We start from the raw sequence: 25091 nt of genomic DNA, 5'->3' as shown, positions 1-25091 counted from the left end.
AATGGGAAAATGATATAAGATATCGAAATATAGCTTTGGCTTAGTCCTTGCATGCATACTATTGGGACAAACCTTCCTGTTACCAGTTAAATGACTCATCCTGCTGGCCTGGTAAATCACTCTGTTTGACAGTATTTTAATTAAGATTTTGATGTTGTTATATTAATTTTTATTATTTCACAGGTACATGATACCACATCTATAGAAAAGGTGCTGTTCATATCCCAATATGTGTGGAAGATCAGTTACTGTAATGTTGTGTAAGTATAGATTGTAACATTACTCGCACAGTAAGGTGTGGAAACAAAATCTACTTTCAGTCAACAACATTAATATTAAATATTTTAATCATTGATAGTCATATAAAATCATACACTACACAACTTACTAGATTTTTTTCAAGACAATATGAGTTATTGCTACCAAAGACAATATTCAGTTATGGACTGTTTAGGAGGGAGACATCACAAATTATGAGGTCTGAGTAGGGTTGTCACCAGAGGGCTCTTGCACCTAAGAGTGACAACACAAGTCAGACCACATAATTTGTGATGTATCCCTACTAAACAGTCCATATTAGTTTTATTATACTGAAGAATCTGAATTTGATATAAAACAGAGTTTAAAATATCAGGAAAACCTCTTGTGTTCTCCTACCCACTGCTTTCAAAATATGTCAACAGACACCTTTGACAACACCATTATTGAATTTATTGTTTACTGATCCCATATAATTATATATATATATATATATATATATATATATATATATATATATATATATATATATATATATATATATATATATATATATATATATATATATATATATGAATTATATCAGGGTTATCTTGCTGATGATCTTTTATTGTCATTTGAAGGGAAAGACCCCAGTTGTCACCCTGCATGTGAGGGAGACTACCAAATGTCTCCCGCACTTGACCTGCTCTAGACCAATCATATTAATAATAACAAAAGATATTGGTACTCTTTATGTGATGTGATATTTAATGTGGTATAACAGCTTTGAAGATATGATGCCTAAGTAAAATCATTTTGTAAATGTCTATGCTGAAGTAGCACAGGGTGAAATTTTATGGTATAATACAATGATTATTATTTTTCCCTTGAATAATAATTCTACTGTAATATGTTAATACATATTTGTCTACTTAATATGTAATATTAAGTGTTTCAATTAATATTTTGATGTTAATAATGATGCCGTTTATGTAGTATTGACATAATTATTTGATTCTTACTTTAATAGAGTCAGAAAGAGAAAAACATAATGGATGAATTCAAAGAAGTAAGTAGCTTGAGCTCCTTCTTTTTTCTTATTTTGGACCAGAAAAAGCGTTATTATATTTTCAGTATTAAAATTTCTTCAAATATTTACCCCCTGAAGCAAGGCTGGGTTAAAAAAGTGGGATTGTCAGTTTTACAAACCTCATTCTGGCTTCACTAGAAAACTAAGTTATCAATATGTAAATGGCATTTTTGACCAGTAGTATGTGTATATTCACCATTACAGAATGTTGAGGAAAATAACTGGTGGCTGGTATTCATCATCAGTTAGGGTGTACAGATACTTTACAGTTGGTATTGTAACATATTGTATTTATTTGAGCTGTAACTATTGTTATAGTACAGAGAATACCAAACAAGATGACTTAATTTCATGAATTTATTAGGGTTACAACTCACATTTGACCACACATATATACTAGACAAAATTGTTAAAGCAATATGAGCTGCATTTTCGAGAATTTTATTTTGCTGTTAAAATGTGTTACTATGATAAATTTGTATGTAATTTAAACCTTTTTGATCAGTTAGACAGAATAAAGTATCAAATTGTTTCAGAATAAAGGATTCTGTACAATCAAATATATAGTTTTATGTAAGAAATCAATATTGCACAGGACGACAATACTGTAAATCTGGAAATTTTTACTGTAGATAAATTTTTAGCAAATTTGCACGAGCACTGCATTCGCAAAAATATTTTTTCTGAAAAATAAATCAGCAACAAGAAATGTAAACAAAAATTTTGCTGACAGTTGGTGTCTTCTTTTTAACCCAGTTAACAGGTGTTTGTAAGCACTGGTCATTTTCAGAAATATATTTATACTACCAGCTAATTACCCGTGATAATCTGTGCCTTAACTACATTCAGTATCGTCTGATAGTTTGACAGGCAGTCAGTCTCTTTTAAATTATTTCTCCAAGAAAGAAAGGCCAGTTGTTTTATCTAACAATGAATCCTTAGCACGACAGATTGTTAATAAAGAACTTACTCTCATGTATAATGAAACCCTGAAGAAAGAAAGGAGATTGCATGTATATGCATAATTCATTATATGCACATACGTGACTTATAAACTGTTATGAAACGTTTAAGTGCTTTTTATTTTTAGCGCCAATGATAATTCGCAAAATTGTAAATTGTAAAAATTAATCAACACCCTTTTGACCCAGATTCGCAAAAATAAATCGACGTAAAAATTTCCAGATTTACGGTAATGTAATTTTACTTAAATCAGAGCTTATAAATAGTTCCTCCATCGCAAATATAAACAACAGAAGGTTATAAACATCCTTTTTTTCTGTCATTGAAATAGTTAATTACAATTTTTGCAAGAAAAATTTCTTACATCAAAGTTGCAGCTCATATTGCTTTGATGCACCACTTGTTATTCTTGTTTGTAAATTGAACATTTCATAATTGGTATTAGTATGTCTAATATGCCATTTTTTCCAATACAGTGGAATTGACAAATGTCTTGGTGTCATGACAACACCCTTCAATGGCTTTCTTGCCCGTGCACTGCGCACTGGTTTTGACAAATATGAAGTTGGTGACTACCGATGGTGGTCCAAGAGGTTGCACCGGAAGCAGTCTCCCAGTTAAAAATCAAATAATATACAGAGATTGACTATCAAATCACCTAGTAGGCATCCAGTGCCTTGGTGTCCATACCCAGTCCACCCAACTTCTGGTTGCCCCATTTTTGTGGAACAATTTTGAATTTGTCTTGTAATGCTAACTTAATGCTGTGGCTATCTATAGTAAACATTTTTATGTTTGTTAATCTATTTGCAATAACTTTTCATTAGAGGAATGCATAATCTTTTAATTATACCCCCCGCAAACGAAGTTTAGGGGGGGTATATTGGAATCAGCTTGTCCGTCTGTCTGTCTGTCCGTCTGTCTGTAGACGAGATTTTGTCCGGACCATTTCTTGGAAACTGTTGCAAGGATTTGTCTGAAAATTTGTACAATTATTCTTTGCCATATGAAGGTGTGCACCTGGTATTTTCATCATGATTGGATAATTTATTTGCATTTTACAGGTGTTTTTTTTTTCATTTTTATTATGTGGTTTTGTCGGGATCTGTTCCCAGAGACTATTGCATAGATTTGTATGAAAATTTGTACACTTATTATTTACCATATGAAGATGTTCACCTGGTATTTTCAACATTATTTGATAATTTTTCTGCATTTTTCAGGTGTTTTTTTTTTCATTTTTATTGACTTAATCATTTTGGGTTCATGTATAAGGTTTGAGACATAGAATCTAGAACATCTGTACAAAAATGTGAACTACAGCTTAAAACTACTCATTAGAAGTAAAAAAAAATCACAAAGTATTAAAAACAGTTTTTACATTACACAGCAGATAGTGTAAATCCATTTGTCCCTTGGGAGTAATGAGTGGACATGCATCCAGTTATAGATTAATTAATGAGTTCAGTGTGGGAAGCTGTTAGGGCATCTCTGATCAAGCAGGTCTTATCTATATCTCCTGGGAATTGGGCAGAAAGAAATAAAGATCTCTGTTGTCTAAGTCTCTTAATTGTAATTTATGTCTGTCAAAACACATAGTTACTGGAAACAGCCTTCTATTTTTAAAATGAGTTTGATATAAAGGTATTAAGATCAATTTGATTTTGTATAATTAATTATGATTTTTTTTTCAACAATCAATTTGCAGAGTGTCATGTCTCACAAAGATGACAGATAGTTGCAAACTATTTTTTCAATGTAATAAAAATTACTAGTATTGATGTTTTATTAGGCTGCACCTTAGTTTCATTCATTAAAAAAAAAATATTATGAGTAATTAAATTTTCACTCTAAATGTTTTAAGCAAATTGTGAACACCTCTCACATCTAGAAAACATTAGTGATTTGGTACCTTCTCTGAAAAACCCAGCGGGGGGTATTTGTCCCTTTTGGACAGTTCTAGTTGTTTTAATTTTTTTTACAAATTTCTCCAAAGGAATCCCTCTGCAGACACCTTACTGATTGCTTTAGCACACTCTTCTAGGGTCAAAGAGCACGCTCTTCTAGGGTCAAATGCTGCATACAATGGAATTTTTTTTGTAAGCTTTTTAATTAGTACAAAGAAAAAGAACACAACCATAAAGAAAAAAAATGATTTTTTCCATCCAAAAGTGAATGCATTGGCACAATTTTCATTTTTTCTATGAAATGGTTACGCTTCAGTTAACATTGTAATTATTTATCAGTTAAGACATTTACATACCTCAATTTTTACTTAATTAATATAATTATATATCAAATACATCATTAACAAGTTTTGAAAAGTAAAATATTAATTTCTTTGGTGGTGGTTTAGCAATTTTGTCTAGTGTATAAATGTGATGATGATATGATCTGGCCCTGTATTCTAAATAATAGTACAAGGCATACATATAACAAACACATATATGTTTTATAAAAATTATCAGTGACATATAATAAAGATATCAATAGATTCATTTATTAAAGCAAATCTATATTTAAGAATGTATTGCATCAAAACATTAACTTTCAATAAGTATTCGTCAGGCAGTTTAAATTCAGTATAAAAGTTGGGAATTTCAATCATTAAAAGATCATTCTTGACTGTTTTGAACTAACTAACACTTATAATGTTAAATAAACATTATTTAGATTGCACATCTCATAAAATTATTGCATTATGCATATACACTGGTTTTTACAAAAGTTCAAACATTGAAATACATATAGAAGTAATGTATCCATTTTTTTTTCTTTTTAATATAAAACCCTATTTAGTGTTGAAAAATAGCTATCAGTGACCATCTCTTAATTTCTTATATTCATTGAGCTGACTCATTGAAACTATAAAAGTTCAATTGAAAGTTAAATACACTAATAATCAAAAATGATTTGGGCTCTTCCTAGATGTTTACAAGAGAAAAAGGTAACCGCACAAACAGTTAACTTACTCTTTAGTAAATATATATCATAATATTTACAATCAGCAAAATTTCATTAATATTAAGGTTATTGAACTTATATTGGTCAATACTGGCACTTGTTGGAAGTAAAAAATGCACAAGCTTGCAAATGCATGTTCCAATTGTTTAAAATCCCTTATAATGTAACTAAAATATCTTTTTGATTTATATTTAATTTTAAAGTAGTATATTCATAATTTAATGAGAATTGTTCAACATTAGTATTTAAAGTAAATGTGTGCAATATCTGTATCTGGAATTCGGAGTGTTCATTGTCATTCCAATAGCCATATGAGGATTTTCATGAGGGCGCGTAGTCACTATCAATAATACGTCTATATATGTAAACAATAAGAATAAAGAAATAAGAACATAAACATTTCAGTCTTCATTACCAAGCAAGACAAGTATCCACCATTTTTTGTTGCTCAGACTACTTACTAGCTTTATATTATTTAACTGTATTATCAAGATTTATAGTTTGTAAAAAAAAAAATATTAGTCTTGATAATTAATTGTTACACAAAATTTACCTTTAATCCAATATGGCAGTTTCATAAGAAAAATTAGGTATTTTAATACTTGCTTCTAATACTTTTTCACATATGCATTTAAGTATTGTAGCATATCATAAAAAGGTATTTGTAATATAGCATTAGCTTATAAACAATATAAAAATCTGAGGATAATTTACATAAAATCAGAATGTATGTCCGCAGTCAGGAGTATGGTTAATATCTCTCCGATACTGCTGCATCTAACACCACTAGAACTGAGAAGAAGTTTATGTATAAAATGGGAAAGTCAGATTAAGATGTACAATTTAAATTTGTTTGAAGAAAACGAACTGTAATACTAGAAATAATATTAAGTATAAATTTTCATCATATTTTAACATTGATAATGTTCTTAAAATCACTAGTAATCATATCTAGGTTCATTATTATATAAACTAACACTTTCTTTTCAGTTTTTGAAGATATGCAAAAGTTACATAAAGAATGAGCCCTCCCTCATCAAATTAATCAAGAAAAGACATCGTGAATGCAGTGAAAAATACTTGCGGTCCTCAGAATTTCATAACAGTCTACACATCACTCGTGCCCAAATCGAAAGTAATCCCAAAGAAATCTTTCTCTATTTAAGAGATTTTTTAAAAGAACTGAAGTCTAATAAAAAAGATGAAAATGAGATGAAAAGGAAAAGAGAAAATACACCTCCAGCCGAAGATCAGCATGGAATAAAGAGAATCAAGAAAGACGAAGAAAGGAAAGAAGACAGTTTTTCTTCCACCTCTGCTACTGAATCAGGATATGTAGGTGAAATTTCAGGAAGATGTGCTAAGCCTGGAACCTCTCTGGCAAACAAATGTGAGGATAAGTTAGATAAGTGTGAGGAGGATCAAGATGATATAGCAGAAAGGGTAGAAGAAAACTGTGATTCTGACCCTGAAATTCAAATAGTGTCCCTGGAAAGTTCTAGCTGCGAAGAAGATCAGAGTGATCCCATAAAAGTGACAGTGTCAAAAGAGAAGAAAGAACATCTTGGAAGAAAAAAAGTGTCAAATGAGAAAGAAGATATTGAGGTTGAGATTTCCAATAAGGAGACTGTGTCGCAAGAGGAGGATGAGGACGAGGATAAGTCTCACAACAAGAATACTGTCTTACTAGAGAAGGTGGAAGATTTTGAGGTGGTGCTAAATGAGGATTATTCAAATGGCAGTACAGGAAGCTCATTGGTCAATTACAATATCTCAGGAACCGATAAGGATTCTGCATGTGATTCCACTGTATTGGATGAACCTGACCTCATGTTAGACAATGGGGAAAGACTAGATGTCAAAAATAATGAGCAGTCTCTGGCAAATAAAAAACACTTTATTTTTGAAAAAGATTCTGAGAAAAATTCAAAAGCACAACTTGAGAAGGTGTCTGCGAAGTCTAATGAGTTGTCTTCTATTGATGGAGAAAAAGATGACACATTTGAATCAGCAGTTGATAAATATCCAGATTCCACTACTACAGAACCAACAGAAAAAAGTCAAGGAAAAGTTCCAATGACACCAAGTAAATATAAAGATGTTTTCCAAAGGTTGAAAACTACTGTAAGCAAGGTGAAAAGTTTGCCAGTGTCACCAAAGCATGCAGTGTACTCACCTGATAGTAGTTCAAAGGCGGATAGTGTTCCAAACAATGTGGATTCACACAGTGTGGGTGCAATGGATGTGGTTGAAGAGGATCAACATCCTTTGCAAGGAGAAGAAATAAAGAAGGATGAAAAAGATACAGATTATATTGGAAGTAAAATTGAAGATCAAGCAAAATCACCTACAGATTTACATAAACATGTGAAGTCAAAATCTTTATCACTGAAGTGCAAAAAGAAAGATCAACAGGAAAAGGACACTTTGTGTAAAGAAGATTCTTGTGACAGTGGAGAGACAAATCAAGAGAAATACATTGTAATTAGCAGTAGTCAAGATACAGATGAAGATGTTGGTGAAAAACCACACTTTGCAAGAAAGCTTACTGATGATTTCTTTCAAAATGCTGGAGAAAGCCCAATAAAAATTGTACAAGTAACCTCTGGAGCAGCATTAGAGGCCATGGATTCTGTTGAGGAACAACAAAATGAAATGGAAGTTGATTCTGTAAGTAGAGAAGAAGTTGATTCTGTAAGTAGAGAAGAAGTTGATTCTGTAAGTAGAGAAGAAGAACAAAAAAATGTCACACAGGAAGAAAGCAAAAATAATCCACAGAAGAAATTGGAGAATTCAAGTTTGAAGGAGGAAACTAAGGAAGAAAAAACAGAAGTAAAAAGTTCTGATGATGAACCATCAACAAGTGCAAAGGGAGCAACTAAAAAGGAGAAAAAGGGCTCAAAGAGGCAGATTGAAAGACTAGAAAAACTGCTGAAGGTAATCTGTGAAAACTAAATTAAAAACTTAAGTTGGGGGGTTGGGGTTGATCTAAGAATAGATATATAGAAAACTTCTCAGTATGTAACACTTTGAAGAGTAAGCTTTTTTTAAAATACTTCCAGAGATTGCACTTTGAGATTTATACAACTTTGAAATCTGCATACTGGGACAGAATGAAAATTTTAAGTTCTTTACATTTTCAGGATATCCGAGACAAGATTGAGGAGTTAAAGGAAACAGAAGTGGACTTGGATGATGAAGATTCAGCGTACATCATGGAGGAGAAATATCAGAAAAAGTTTGTCAAGGTGTGGAACAAACTCTGTGAGATCAAAGAGAGCAGCACAGACACAGGACGACCAGTGGAGAGGAAATTCAGATACGAAGGTAAGCAAAAAGAAATCAGGGTTACTACAGACTCTCTGGAATTTCAGATATCTAGTACTTGTATTAAGGTAACTGTCAGAAAAGGTGAACCAATGTCTTGCAAAGAGAAAAAATACGAGGGGTGATCAAAAAGTTTTCGAACTAATTGAATTACTTCCTTAAAGAAATAAAATGAGGTTTCAGTGTTCATTATTTTTTAAAGTCGTCCTCTCCGATTTTAATGCACATCTGTCATTGTTCTGACCATGCGCGAATCACGTGATCCAGGCGGTCACGTGACATGCTTCGTAGCAGTCTGTTCACAGAAGCTAAGAGATTTTTTCAAGTCTTATATTTCTTACCATGCAAGTAATTTTTTATAACAAGAACAGACCATCTGTCAGAAATGGCCAAATCTCGGCAATAGGATGGGTGGATAAGGATATTCCTTCCCAGAATTTGCATGATGATCATTACAACCTGAGTCCTCTGTCTCGGGAGCGTCGTTTATCCAATGTGCAAAAAGTATGGGCGCCTTCTTTTTTTCATATCTCATATGTTTAAAGTTTAAAGTAAACAATAATTTAGGGATTTAATTATTATATTATTGCTCAGATATTCAACTATTTTTCTTACTGTAACTTGGCGATCTTTCAAAACAAACTGCTCAACTAATGAGACATCTTTTTACCGGCTTGCTTTCGCTCGGCAACAAAACAAACATCATTTTTAACCATCTCCCTGCCTTCATTAAAACATTCAATCCAATTAATAATTGAACTTCTGGTAAGTCTTTTGTCTTCATAAACCTTGTACAAATTATTATATTCTTCTGTAAAGGAATTTCCGAGATATACGTTAAACTTTACAGCCGTTCGTTTCTCGAGTACGACTGAGTCAATCATTTTTTGTCACAAATGACCTACATACTGACGTCATTTTCACATTGTGACGTCACAAACACGGAGCAAAACATTATTTAACATCTGCTATTTATAGAACATGTGTATGACTGTATGTGTGCCAAATTTCATTTTGATCTGAATTGTGGTTTTTTAAATATAGAGATAGTTCGCGAACTTTTTGATCACCCCTCGTACAGATGTAAAGCTAAAACCAAACAATATCGACATAGAGGTTCATATGATTTATGAACATAAAATGACATAGAGGGTGAACCAGGAAAGGAAATTAAGATATAAAGGGAAAAGAATTAAGTAACTAATTATATATTTTTTTATAGGTACTCGCTATCCAGATATAAACAAGAAAATTGAAAGATTTGTAAACAAGACGAAATGTTTTCCAGACTATCATGATGTCAAGGAGATCATCATCAGTGTCAATAAAAGCAAGTCACTTCATATAAAGTAAGGCTGGGAATGGTTTATAGTAAATTTTTATCTAATTTTGAATAAAATTTAAAAAAGTCAGATGAGTGCTTCTTGCTTGAGGTCCTACTGATACAGAATCATAATTTCAAAGGCAAATTTCCTGTTAATTGCATTATTAAATGCAATTACTGTCAGAGGTAATTAATCCTGAAGTAATACACTCTACTTTGGATATACTGAAATTCAAGGGACCAACATATTTTTAGGTCACCTGAGTCATTCAGGTGACCTATTGCTATCTGTTTTCGTCCGTAGTCATGCATTAACTTTTGAACATTTTCAACTTCTTCTCCAAAACCACTAAACCAATTTCAACCAATTTTGACATATAGCATCTATGGGTGAAGGGAAACAATTGTGTATTTCATGGTCCCTGCCCCCCTGGGGCGTGAGGGGTGGGGCTAAAACCACTAAAATTGTTGCAATCTTTAAAAATCTTCTTCTTTATTCCTGGACACCAAGCAGTCAAACTGTTGGCATGATTGTAATAAGCATTGGGCCCTCTACCAAAATTATGAAATTCATGACCCCAGAGTCAGGGGTTCTGGTGCTAGGGCAGGGCTTTATAGATTATATAGTAAAAGTGCATTATTTTTTTGAAAATCTTCTCTTCTCCAGGGTATTATTTAAACAAACTAAGTGCATGGTTATGATAAGCAATGGTGCCTTTTCTAAAATTGTGAATTTCACGGCCCCTGGGTCAGGGGTTCTGGTGTTAGGGCGGAGCTCTATTGATTATATAGTGAAAATGCATTAATTCTTTGAAAATCTTCTGATCTGCTCCTGGGTATTATTTAAACAGACTAAGTGTATGGTTATGATGCACAAGGATGCCTTTTCCAAAATTGTGAATTTCATGGCCCCTGGGTCAGGGGTTCTGGTGTTAGGGTGGGGCTCTTTTGATTATATAGTGAAAATGCATTTATTCTTTGAAAATCTTCTTCTCTGCTCCTGGGTATTATTTAAACAAACCATTGGCAAGTGCATGGTTATGATGCACAAGGATGCCTTTTACAAAATAGTGAAATTCATGGCCACTGGGTCAGGAGTTCTGGTGTCAGGGTGGGGCTCTATTGATTATATAGGGAAATAATGCATTTATTTAATTCTTTGAAAATCTTCTGATCTGCTCCTGGATATTATTTAAACAAACTAAGTGCATGATTATGAAAAGCAATGATGCCTTTTCAAAGATAATGAAATTCATGGCCCCAGGGTTGATAATGTAGTGAAAATGCATTATTTCTGTTAAATAATCCTGTCTGCCCCTTAGTGTTGAGCAGATAAACAAAGTGCATAGTTATGGTGAACAATTGTGATTGTGCTTCTTACAATTTTTTTAAAAACTTGTGGACTCAGGTTTTGGTGTTCCAATGGGGGGGGGGGGGGATCTGTAGTGAAAGTGCATTATTTCTTTGAAAATCTCCTCTGCTCTTTGGCAAATCAAAGGCAAACAGAATAAAGTTTTAGTAAGCAAGGATATTTTTACCAGATTTTTGAACATCAGGGCCATTGGTCAAGTGTTCTGGTCCTGGCCAGTGCTCTATTAATTTGTATTCTACTGAGAGAAGTTATTCCCCTTTGCCATTCACTTTTGTTAATAAATCACTGTAAATAATGTATTTGAAAGTCAATAGACTAAGAGAATTATGCAAAAAATGATATTATATAATACAAAAAGTACTTTCATAGTTTTAATGATCAGGTAGACTTGTAAATTATAGATAAATGAAAATGAGACAAAAGTAACTTATTTCATTAAATGTTCTTCAAAGACCAAGAGAGGCAAATGTGAGAGGTCACAATAAGGGATTAAAAGTGGTACAGAAGAATTAATAGTTTGTTAATTGTCTGCATTGCAATAGTGATAAATGTTTGTTTGTTTGTATGTTGTTTTACGTCCCTCTCGAGAATTTTTCACTCATATGGAGACGCCACCACTGATGGTGGAGAGCTGCAAATTTTGTCCTATACTCGGCACTTACGGCCATTGAGCAGTGAGGGATCTTTTTCGTGCTAGCACCTACTGCAACAGGGGACCTCGGTTTATACGGTCTCATGCGAAGGACCGGTCTCCACGTCCCACAGTGGGATACGAACCGGCGAGGTAAGGATCAACTCCTTACTTTGGGACTCTAGAGCCGACGCTCTAACCACTGTGCCACGCGGGCGACTAGTGATAAATGGGGGATAGATTAGAATTTAATGTATGAGTTATTACTGAATACTAGACTACGAGGGGTGATCAAAAAGTTCGCGAACTAATTTAATTACTTCCTTCAAAGAAATAAAATGAGGTTTCAGTGCTCATTATTTTTTCAAGTAGTCCTTTCTGATTTTAATGCACATCTGCCATTGTTCTGCCCATGCGCGAATCACGTGATCCAGGCGGTCATGTGACATGCTTCGTAGCAGTCTGTTCACGGATGCTAAGAGAATTTTCCGAGTCTTATATTTCTTATCATGCAAGTAATTTTTTATAACAAGAACAGGCCATCTGCCAGAAATGGTCAAATCTCAGCAATAGGATGGGTGGATAAGGATATCCCTTCCCAGAATTAGCATGGTGACCTTCAAAACCTGAGTCCTCTGTCTCGGGAGCGTCGTTTATCCAATGTGGAAAAAGTGGGGGCACCTTCTTTTTTTCATATCTCCTATGTTTAAAGTCTAAAGTAAACAATATTTTAGGGATTTAATCATTAGGTCTTCCGTTTTCAACGGAAGACCTATAGTGATTCTACTGTTTCTTATTATTATTATTATTTTTCATTTTTATTTTTTTGACCTTTTCAAATCGCGATATCTCAAAAACTACTCAATCATTTTCAGCCAAATTTTCAGGAATGATGTATTATCTCATGCCATTTTGAAATTTTGAAAAAGTTTGGAAAAAGTTACTTCCGGTCAGGAATTATTACGATTTTTCACTTTTTCCACTAAAAATCTAGTCCATGAATGTTCTCAGAAACTGTTAAAGGTAGGAGTCTGAAACTTTCCGGTATGATAGAATTTGGTTTGTAGATGTGTGATCGAAACATTTCATGTGTCGTCGTGACTTCCGGTCGTCATAGGAAGTGATTTAAAAAGGGTAATTTTTTGAAGTTTTTTTGTTTTTCATTATTTTTTTATGATGTTGATAGGCTAAATAAAGAGTCTTACAAGAATGCTAAATATGTATTTTGTTTAAAAATTGATTAACACATACTCTAAATATTTATCATTTTTCAATTTTAAGCGATGATGTTTGATAGCGTAATGGTTAGCATGTTGAATTTTCACGTGGGCGATCCGGATTCAATCCAAAGAATGTCCAAATTTTTTTCTCACTTTTTGGAGCACAAATATAAGATTTTATCTTTAAGGGGGGGGGGGGGCTATGTCGTTTGACGTCAGAGCAGCGGTGTTTGACGGCACAATACCAGCGTGTCTTTTTACTCCCTCAAAAAGAGTTTGCAGTTGAATTTTGCACCAATTAATGTGCATAGATGCAATTGTGATATGACAAAACGAGGAACACATGTTGATACAAATGTATATGTAGCTAGATACCTATGCAATTGTATCATAAATTGGAGATTTGCCGAATTATATTTTGAAAGTAGAATTTGTTACTTTGTCATGTCGATTGAGTAACATATAGCAATTTCAAATGAGAGAGAAATAAATTTCAATGATATTTTTCTTTGATTTTAGGGCAATATTCCTTTATAGATGCAAGTTACTGAACATAATAGGTATCAGATTCCTTGAGCGTCATGTGGCGAGACGTGTTTTGTTGCGAAACATTCCAGTCTTTTCATTAATGTGTTACTAATTGGAATAATCTACTTTGGGGGTAAAGAGGAATATAAAATGTGTAAGAAACAGGGTTGGGGTCAATTACTTTGAAATGTAATTAATTACTTTCAAATACATTGATAATTTTGTCAATTACTTGCAATTACAATTACATTGATTTTTTCAAATGTAATTAATTACTCTCAATTACTTTGACAAATGTAATTAAATACATTTCAATTACTTAATTAATTTTTAAAAAATCTTGAGAACAAATACATATATAACCGTCACTCTGAGATACACAAAGCATTATGTACTGAAATGTTTTTACTGTTCTGAGTTCATTTTAATCATCATCAGATTTTCAAACACAGCATCACTCAAACGACATGAAAAGAATTCATGTTTGGTTCTGAATAAGGTTTTTACTATAGTGAACTTTTATTCAGTGTTTTTGTTCTTGGGTATTAGAGGGGTTCACACCTGGACAAAATTGGACCTCTACCTATTGCCCTTGGCAGTGTGACATGCTGTATAAACAAATTAAGCATTCTGAGACATTTAATTGTTGCACAAACACAAGCTCATGCCACACAGATATACTGAACTGTGTATCTTGAAAAGACACCTTTTTAAACTTATAACTTAAAAAAAGTAATTGAAATGTAATTGAAAAGTAATTGAAAATACATGACATTTTTGGAAATGTATTTAAATACATTCAATTACTTGTAATTGAAGACTGACTCAAATACAAATTACTTCCAATTACATTAGAAAATGTAATTAATTACACTCAATTACAAATACTAATTACAATTACCCCATCCCTGGTAAGAAAACGTAGCGCTGCCTTTATGTTACTTGCCCGTATACGGTATGTTTTATTTATTAGATACATTCCAAAGAAAAGGCGTGAAGATTTACTTGTGACGTTTGGCACGAAATAATGTATCTTGACCCGCCTTTCACAAATGGTCTGATGCAGTAGTGTAGAAGTACAGAAAAGATTACACGGACATGTCTGAATTTGGAATTGCATAGAATAGAAAGTTGAATGCATAAAGAATAAAGGAAGTAAACACAATAGTTTTTTTTTTAGTTTTTATCAGTAACAGATTATTTTCTCTGCTATCAGTTATTGTTAAAACTCAAGTAACAAATCCGATGTAAATCTACTAGTACTTGCACAAAATTTAGCTGGCTAGTTTTCATCCTATAATTTTACACTATAAGAAAAAAAGATTAACCTGCCCGACACTCGTTACTTCAGGAAATGAGTGCAAGGTAAACATCGATGATGGCTGGTACATTGCGCTAGTGAAGTGGTTTCAATATTAAAGAACAAGGTTCACTTAGGGCCTTTTTGGCCCTGTGAATTTCAGAAAAACTGAAACTGTTTGGTTTTAGTTGACAATGCATCAAATATCATATAGACCTTTGATGACTGCGTATCTATCAAAAATGACGTAATTTTCCGGCTAGCCAATGCATTATGATGTCATGAAAAGCGTCATTTTCCTCATATCGTGAAAAATTCTACAAAACAGCCAATTTTTAAAGCTATTTTTCGATATTTAATATAGAGCGTAACCTCTGATCTGAAATATGCAACTATAAAATGATAGAACTATAGATCAGAGGGTGCGCTCATATTATTTCTCTTCTGTGAAAGTACTCAAATATACTTATTTTCCTTAAAATTCAAGAACATTGCAATTTCATGAGCCCTGTTTTCCAAGACCTTGACTATAAGGAGAAAATTTTTAATTGGAAATGAAAACACTAAGCCTCTACTTTATCTTGTTGTTTAAAATGGAACATAAAGTGTTAGTCAATAAATTGGTATATCTACAGGTCCATTTTATGCAAAAAGTGAACCTACTTTTTTTCGGGCAGCCGATCTTGGTTTAATCCTGACTATATCTGAATTTTTTGCTGAAATTTACGTTTTCATCTTTATCAATGATGTTGAACTTTGTTTTTCTCTTTGTGAATTCTGTGCTCTTTTTATTTTTTTTAATAAATAAAAAATCTTGTTACAGACCCATGTTAAATTTTTAGGTGTCTTTACAATGAGCAGATATAAATGTAATTTTACGTGCAAAGAATATCACAGTTAAGGATGGTTATTCGGACGGAAGACCTCTCGTTGCTCGCAATGAGTGTCTAGTTATACATTGTATTATTGCTCAGATATTCAACTGTTTTTCTTACTGTAACTTGGCGATCTTTCAAAACAAATTGCTCAACTAAAGACAAATCTTTTTCCCCGCTTGCTTTTGCTGGGCAACAGAACAAACACCATTTTTAACCATCTCCCTTCCTTCACTAAAACATTTAATCCTATTAATGATTGAACTTCTGGTAAGTTTTTTGTCTTCATAAACCTTGTACAAAATATCATATTCTACTGCAAAGGAATTTCCAAGGTATACGTTAAACCTTACAGCTGTTGCTCGAGTACGACTGAGTCAATCGTTTTTTGTCACAAGTGACCTACAAACTGACATCATTTTCACAATGTGACGTCACAAACATGGAGCAAATCATTACATAACATCTGCTATTTATAGAACATATGTATAACTATATGTGTGCCAAATTTCATTCTGATCGATCTGAATTGTGGTTTTCTAAATATAGAGATAGTTCGCGAACTTTTTGATCACCCCTCGTAATTATTTCATTGATACTGATCATCCTATTTCTCTTGCTTTTGGGCAACAAAGCTTCATCTATCAGTTTATTCAACTTCTAAATTGTTGTATTATACTCAGGTGACCGTTAAGGCCCTTGGGCCTCTTATTTTTCAATATAACCGAAGTTCAGAATAAGCAAAATTGGTCTATGAAGTAAAAATCCTGATCCAGATCTAAAACAAATAGACAAATTTGAGTCAAAATAAACATTACACAGTTAAATATATGACACTTCAATAATGAAATGAAATAGTTTCTTCATTAAAAATTATTTTTGAAAAAGTCCGACATATTTCAACCTCGGTATATTTCCTGATTTTAATCTTTATTGGTTAGGGGGAAGTCATCAGACTCACATGGACTTGAGGGTTTCAAAAACTGTGACACGCTATTGGTTTGTACATGTATATCATTGCTAGAGTGTGCCTGATTGAATTTGGATTTAAATTTAATTTCAGATTTTTTTCTTAGGCAGACATTAATTCATTTTAGTTACTTAAAGACAAATGAAGTTTTTTTGTAATTTACCCATTTTCACAAGCATATGTTCAAACAGCTCTGTTCAAAAGCACCGTCAATATGTGGTCTGAGAGAACAAGATACATCTCAGTAATTCTTACAATAATATGTAGTGAAAACATATTTGGTCAAAATATATCTTCTGACACCTTATCATCTACCTGTAAATTATAATGTCACCAACCATGACAATGACATGGCCAGGAGGACTTCAGTATATAATAAAAACAAATCATTATCAGCTCAACAGACTGATAATTTACTTCAAAATAAGCAGTAACTCAATATAAGTGATTTCAATATAACTGATATTTTATTGCAAAGATAATAAGAAACTGAGACTGGGGATTTAGTTTTACTTCAAAATAACCAATGTTTGAAAATACGCTACTTTAATGTAAGTGAAGTAGGCTGTATCTGTATGGTGCAAAAATGTGATATGAATGTATGATTTTTTCTTAATTATACTCTATTTCAGAGTGCTGTACTAATGTGTCTCAATAATTAAATTAAATTTCTAATGGTAACATAATTTTGCAGATGAAATAGGATATAAAAGATAGAATTAATTTATGATCAGGGTTAAAAGGCAGAAAGAAAATTTACTTGATTACTAAATGTTTCATTTTGATTAAAGCATACCAAGCTCAATAAAGGTACATGAGTATAGTGATTAATTGAATTTTTCTAGGACATCAGCTATTGACCGATTAGCCAGGGAGGCATTTGCTGACGTGGGGGATCAACTCCAGAAGAGAAGAGAGAAAGATTTCAAATACACATTTCTTGGACACCTTCCCCCAGAAAAGACAGTGGTCAGGTATGGCTTTGTTATAGCTTTGTCATTTGGAGGTATATACATAAATTTACACAAAATTTTATTATTTCTCATCAAATTTATATATACAGTCAAACTTGTTATCTGGAGCTTGATGTGAGTGAGGAAAAACTTCAAGATATCCGAGGGTTTGAGATATCGAGGGTAAAATACTTAAGAAATACGTGGTTAGGACTTCCCAATCACTTTGACATACATGTAATCTATGGTATTTGAGATAACGAAATTCAATTGCACTAAATTTTTTTCCCATTGAATGTACACCATATTTGTATATATTTTATTTATATTCCTTTAGTAAAGTAGACATATTAAGTATTTTTTCTTTTTCTTTCTTTTTTTTTTTTTTTTTTGGCTCAGTATGAAATGCAAGGTAAATTTTGTATGTAGTGTATATGTACACTGTATGAATACAATTTTAATACAATTAATGTTCAGAAATGAAGATGATCCAGCCTATGATGACAAAGCTCTACAACTAAAGCTGGAAGAAAACAAGAAAATTTCAAAGAGTCGCCTGAACGAGGTGTTAGAGAAATACGTACAGAAACAGGAAAGAAGAGATGAAGGTGAGGATGATGAAGATGAGGAGGAGGAAGATACACAGGGAGATGAGGAAGAGGACAATGAAGAAGTAGATGTCCCAGAAATGGACCAAAGTAAGAACTGTTATGTGATCATTTTTTGTGTCATCTACTTAGCAAAGCTGACACTTAGAGATCACTTTGTCATGTCCTCTTTCCCTGCATCTATTATAGGGTTCAAATGCTTCCATAATTTCTGATTTTAAATTGCCTTATCATAAAACTTCTTGAAAACTCATTTCAAATTGAGATACAAGCATAAGATTTTAAATTTACGTCTAATGGTCCTTATAGACAAAACAAAATTCTGGTTATTTAAATATGTTGTCATAAATGTGAATATACCAGCAAAGAGTCATGTACTGTTAAGATCAATTCAGCTTTGTGATAATCTTTTAACTTAACCTCCCCTTTGAGCTTTACCTTCTCTATAATCTTGAACTTCATTTCATTTTTTTAGAAAGATATTTTCATTGACCTTCAAACCAAGATACATTGGTCAGAGAAATTCAACTGTGATGGGTTTTTTTTTTATCGAATCTTCCCTATCATTGAGCTTCCCTATGACCTAAAACTTGACTTTTATGATATTTTCATCAAATTCCTTATGTATTGGTGAGAGCAGTTGAACCTGTGTCATAATTTTCTGACCCTATGACCTTGACCTTCATTTTCTCCTCATTTTGATCTAGCTTACTGAAAGTGACATTGTGAGGGACAATCGGGAAAATTGACAACAGTAGAATTTTTGCATGATACATGCAAATTTTGTTCAGTTCTTGAAGATATTAGGTTTCAGAAAATTACAGGTTTCAGAACCTAAAAAATCTAATTTAATGGAGAAAAATAAAAGTAAAAAAAATCTTTGTATAACCCATCACAAAAATATTGCTTCACTTCTTCCTCTTTATTGTACGCATATGCTGAAAAGTTGAAGAATTTACCATGGTGTCAATTTCATAGATATAAATGTCGGATGACTGAGAATTTTGATACAATCTTCAAAAAAGATGATCATAACTTATTCCTCACTTCTGCTTGCCCCAGTTCAATGTTGTTTACAACTTTCACGCTAAAAATAAAGGACGCTTGACCTTGACATTGTTCACATTGACAATAAAAACAAAGCGATAGATACAACATTTGTTTTTCCGGCACTTATATTTTGCAGTTTTTTTCTTGCTTTACCGTGCAGCTGAGTTGTCAAAACTTTGCTATATTTATATTTCACAGAAATCTTTTGTTTTTGATACAATTTTCTTAAAAGAAACACATGGTTTTGACTCATTATGCAACTTTAAAAGTGCTGATTTCTTTAAAGGATTATTTCATGAAACTTCATACCCAGATAAATCTCTGTGAGAGGATTTCAACAAAATCTTCTTACGGGATCATTATAAAAATTTGCTACATGTAGACTGACAGAGAGAATGAGCTTTCATTAAGATGTTATAGATAGATAGGATGAATCATTGTTAAATACTGTCAATGGAAGGCAACAACTCTATTCATTACAAGGTATCAATTATGTGAAGAAAATATAATTTTTTTTACTTCTTTCATCATATTTTACCTTTAAATCTAACTGAGGAAACTGTTGGCTTGCAAAGCAATTGTATAGTTGGGGGGGGGGGGGGGATTTATGTCCTATAGGCATATTTCAAGTTAATATATTCTATGGCACTGAATGCATATTTTATAGACAAATTGAAACGGTGGTTAAAAAAAATTGAAATAACTTTTCTCCATAAATTTTATTTGTGACCTCATATTTAAAATGAATTTTATACTGTAAGGAAGGTCTAAAAATGTTTATATTGTTTTTGCAGTTATCAATGGTGAATCTCAAGATGAAACTCATGACAGTACCATTATCAGCAAAGAAAGCAGAGAAACGGGTCAACCTTTACCTTGTATGCCATTGTACTATTGAAAAATTAAACCCTCAAATTTTTATTGTTGTATAGAAAATATTTGAAATGAAACCTTTGGTAAAACCAAAATCAATTATTATTTGAAAAGCAAAATTAGTCTTAGGATTAAATTATGTGCAAGCTTTCATTTTCTTAACAGCTGAAAATGTTCTCTTAGGTCCTGAAATAAAGAAAGAAAATACAGAGACAGGCAACCAAGAGCAATATTCAGAAGTGACCATGAAAGGTAATATCAGGGGAGGGGAACTGACTGCTGGCTTCATTATTTGTTTTTCAAATTAATTTCACCCAAACTCAGGCTTGAAGGAAACAATTTTAGTTGTGGAGGAGGGGGGGAGGCAACCAAAATTTTTTGACAAGTAAAAAAAGGGGGGCATTAGATTATTATTATGGGGACACAAGCATATAGTAGTATGTTTTTAATGGTATTCTCAATACTTTCAGCAAAATGGGGGGGGGGGGGGGGGAGGACAGAGTTGTGCAACCCTAGGTCCAGATATTTATGATTTATAAAAAGGATGCGCAATATTAATTTTTTAGAATAAGTAAACTAGCTATGAAAAAGTTTATGTTAACTGTTGGTAATTTGTTCAAAACATGAATCCCAAGGCCATTATAGATCAAAACAGAAGTTGTTAAATTTAACCTGGGCATAAATGTGAAAATCCAGAAAACTTTTAATGAGCAACAAACCTACACTTTGTTCATTTAATAGACATCTTCAATCTGTTTTGGTGATCAGGAGGCCTAGGTTCGATTTTCACTTGCCACGCTGCGTCAAACCTAAGACGTAAACAAAGGTACTTGGTAGTAACTGTTCCTTTGCCAAACACCCTGCTATTTCTCCTAAAGTTTTAGTCTGAGTGCAATGGATCTTGCCAAAAAAAAAAAAAAACAAGGATCATTATTCCATTTATTGCTGTTGCATAGTTTCAAGTTCAAGTGCTACTTTTCTTTTCCTTTGTTTTAAGTACTAACCAGTAGAGCTACAGTCTCATCAGAGACTTCTGGTTTCTAATACATGTATAATTTTATCTTTATGCAGTGAAGGCACTTGATTGTCTGTAAATGGTGTTGTTGATCAACTGACCTTGCCCCAATGCAAAAAAGTGCTTTTTCCCAGTTGAATCGTGTTATTTTCCAAAATGGCATTCCTGATCAAGTTGATTGCATAATATCAAAAATCAAATGAATGAGTTCTTAAAATCTTTTTTCACATGTTGATCTTCCCAATTTTTGTCAAGACTTTGGCAATCTTTCCAATTATAACTTCCATGGTCCCTGTAGCAAAAAGGGATGTGAGAGTCCTCGCAGTATAGATTCTTATGAAAAATCATCATTGATGAGAATATTAATGGTGAGGAAGGTGAGATTTTTCTCTTTTTACACTGAATTTACCTTTTAACAGAAGTTTGGGAGTTAGCGGCTGTAAAAGAGGAAAAGGAACTGGTAGATACAATGAAAGCTGTCCCTGTTATTATTAAGCCACTGGATGATGACATTGTTTACATTGATGATGATGATGATGATGTGATGGTTGCACAAGAAGATTTATTAGACTTCTCTCACAAGCGAACTAAGCAGAATACCAAATATGGAACTAAACCAGGTTTGTGTAACAGGGGATCATAGTTATACAAAGGAATATAAAGGATATACTCGTATAAAAATTTCTTCATAAGAATAGCAAAGCCATTACTAGTCATATTAATTCAAAAGCCCCCCCCCCCCCAACCACTTTTATATTGGTATTTTTTGTACTATAATCTTACTTAGATTTGGATTAATGAAGTTTCTGTGCAGATTTGTATTTATTGTATGCTTGATGACTCATAATCTTAAAACAATGTAAGCTTTGTTTTTAAGATTTTAATTTGCTGTAAAAACTGTATTTTGCCATAAAAATGTGCTTTATAACAACTCTGCTTGTTACTTAAACCTTTATGAAAAATAAGTCTAAAATTGACCATTTAATTTTTTTTTCATCAGAAGAATTTTTGTGTTATGAAATATATAGCATATAAGAAATCAGTCTTAATACATTGAGACAATAATGTATCTTTGCTGCAGTAAAAGTCTCCAAGTAGTCTTCCAAGTACATGTATAAATAACTGAAAATCGTAAACCTTTATGTTTTGTCATTAGTAAAATTACAATTTAACAGTAAAAAAAAAATTGAGCTCATATTGCTCTAAAAACCATATTCAGTGGCATAACTTGACAAAAATAATGTGAATATTTTCTGATTGCAGTGGTGTAGGGCCACATTAATCTCCATCAACCAGCACTTTAAGTGTTAGAAACCCCCGAAACACTGCAGAAATTGACAATATTTAGGAGTGTTAGATTGAGTCTTAGAATGTGCAGTATGAAGATAATTTAAATAATTATCTTTGAATTCATAAAGGAAATCTATTGAAATATGCTCTTTTGTCAAAGAATTATTGTTATTATTGTTATTAAAAATATGGATGCTTTGGCATACAAGCCAGGGGTTGAAATATATGGTAGCCCGACACCCGGGGCTAGTCATTTGAAGACTTGGGCTAGCTTATTTAAATGTAATGATGGTCCGTTGGACTAGCAGAACGGAAAAAAAATTCTCGTCAGTTTACTTTTGCTTTTCTATGTAGACTGGTTTCTTTTGAATGAAACCTACATTGTAGTTTAATTTGTTTCTGTCACCACCACATTTGAAACTTTAACTTATGTTTTAATTTAACATAAAAAAAATTTGGGCTAGTTAGTTTGAGGTTTGGGCTAGTAATTTTTTACTGATCAGTAGCCCCTGGGCTAGTGGGTTTTCCAGGAAAATTTCAACCCCTGCAAGCATACATGGTAGCTACTCCACTGATGTTCATGTAATTCATTTCTAAGAAGAAGAAATATGTTTATAGAGTAAAATTTTAATGAAATTTAATTCTGATTTTTTTTTTTGTCCCATTTTAGTTGAAATTAAAGAGAAAAAGCCAGAAGTACCCAATATCATACAAGAACTTCACCAAGAAATTATGAATCAGTTCAATTCTATAAAGTCCAGTATTGACAAGGGCGAAACTCTGACCGCATCAACCATAAAACCAGAGGTGTACACAGGGAAGAATTTCGTCAAGAGAAAATTTCCAGGCTACCAGGTGAAGAACATTTCTAAGGCCAGTTCTGGTATTTCACATACAGTGTCTTCTAAAGATTCTAAATTTTCATCAAAAACCAATCAATACAAAGCCTCACTTTCAGTGACCAATGATTCAAGAGTGTCATGTTCAGTAACCAGTAACAGAAGAAAGGGAAGTGAAAGTAATGATTTAAAAATTGTTGATAGCAAGAATTCAGACTCTTCATTAGTGAGGCATACTGATAAAAATCAACTGAAGGAATTTAAAGATGGGCAGATACAGTTTATACCACTTAATAAAATGGGGGCAACATTGTTGGAGGTCAATCCAGAAGGAGGGAAACAAAGTCTTTATACAAATGAGAGTAAAACCAAATCAGGCCTTGACGAAGTTGTCGTTTACCCAAAATCTGGACAAAACATTGTCAATCTAAGTGGAAGGGAACCCAAATTCATTGAAAAAGTTGTGTACCCTAAACCTGGGAAAAAAATTGTCAATCCTAGACCTACGCAGTCAAAAGGTGCTGGGTGGCACCATATGATGGGAACATCACCTGTTCTGCTGGATGATAGTGACAACAGTTCTGCTGAGGACTTGGAACCAGTGATCATGTCAAAACATGGTCCTCACACAAAACCAGTTCAGACTTCATTTAGTTCAGCACAAGGGAGTTCTGTATCAGAGGGCGGTCTCTGGCATTGTATGAATAGCTCTGAAAAAGGGAAGAGTTCAGGACAAAGCAGTAGATTATCTCTTCTAGGAGAAGGAGAAAGAAAATATGTTTCCCAAAAAACAGCAGTGAAAGTTCCTAAAAATGTTGAAGATGATGATATTATTATTTTAGATTAATGTGTTCAGATTTTTTAACTCAGGTAAATGTTTAGATACTGATACATCAGATCTCGGTACATGAGAATTGAAACCAACAGTGCTTGATAAACAGCTGAACCAGGAACTGACATAATGTATTTGCTTTTGCGATCTTAGATTCCACATTACAAATATATTTTGATTGATTACATTTTTTTATTATTAAAATCTAAACATTGAAGCCAAGAATAAAAAATGATTTGTTTGATGTGCTCTGACCGACCTGTCAAAATCATCCCTAACCAATTATTTTTTCAGCATTTCAAATATTCAGTTTTAATTTTTTTTCAAGTTTCCAGGGAAATAGACATTGTTTCATTTTAAAATGAAGTTTTATACTGTCCAGTGTATAATGAAAACATCAATAAATTTTCAAGTGTCTGATTTTTATGACAATTATCAATTTATTAGATACTGCCAAAAAAAGAAGAATACCTACCTATCTACCCACCTTAAAAAATATAAGTTGGAGTACATCAAACAAAAGTATTTTTAATGATAGCCTGATATGTGTGCTGTATGTTATTAAAAATATATATTATGCATGGAAAGAACAATAATTTACAATTAAAATTGCTTACTTATTCTTTACATGTATTTCCTCATAATTTGTTCTAGGTGCTTAAAGCAGAATGAAAATTTTATATCTATTTATTTTTTTTATTCTATATTGTCTCTAGAAAAATGTAATTTCATATTCATGTTTTTAAATTGTACTTGAATTTGATTCATATTCAAGAATTTGAGAGATGAATTTACATGTACAAAAATTTAAGTAAGCCCCTTAACCA

At 32.6% G+C, this 25091-nt stretch overlaps 1 protein-coding gene across 1 annotated transcript; it reads left to right on the top strand.

The window, feature by feature from the left end:
- Nucleotides 1–181: 181 nt before the first annotated feature.
- On the top strand, nucleotides 182–24916 carry LOC133179025 (inner centromere protein A-like). The gene is made up of 11 exons (XM_061313704.1): nucleotides 182–260; nucleotides 1271–1309; nucleotides 6248–8194; nucleotides 8401–8584; nucleotides 9807–9933; nucleotides 17650–17778; nucleotides 18235–18455; nucleotides 20210–20293; nucleotides 20472–20540; nucleotides 21723–21923; nucleotides 23264–24916. The coding sequence occupies exons 2-11, from the start codon at nucleotides 1292–1294 to the stop codon at nucleotides 24277–24279; spliced, it is 3996 nt and encodes a 1331-aa protein (XP_061169688.1). The 5' UTR covers nucleotides 182–260; nucleotides 1271–1291; the 3' UTR covers nucleotides 24280–24916.
- Nucleotides 24917–25091: the final 175 nt, after the last annotated feature.

This window comes from Saccostrea echinata, unplaced genomic scaffold, assembly GCF_033153115.1.
Source record: "Saccostrea echinata isolate AGI-Se365-2 ecotype Australia unplaced genomic scaffold, CSIRO_AGI_Sech_v1 ptg000004l, whole genome shotgun sequence".
Classification (NCBI taxonomy): Eukaryota; Metazoa; Mollusca; class Bivalvia; order Ostreida; family Ostreidae; genus Saccostrea; species Saccostrea echinata.
Note: the sequence above shows the minus strand (reverse complement) of the source record. Positions and strands in the feature narration are given on the sequence as shown.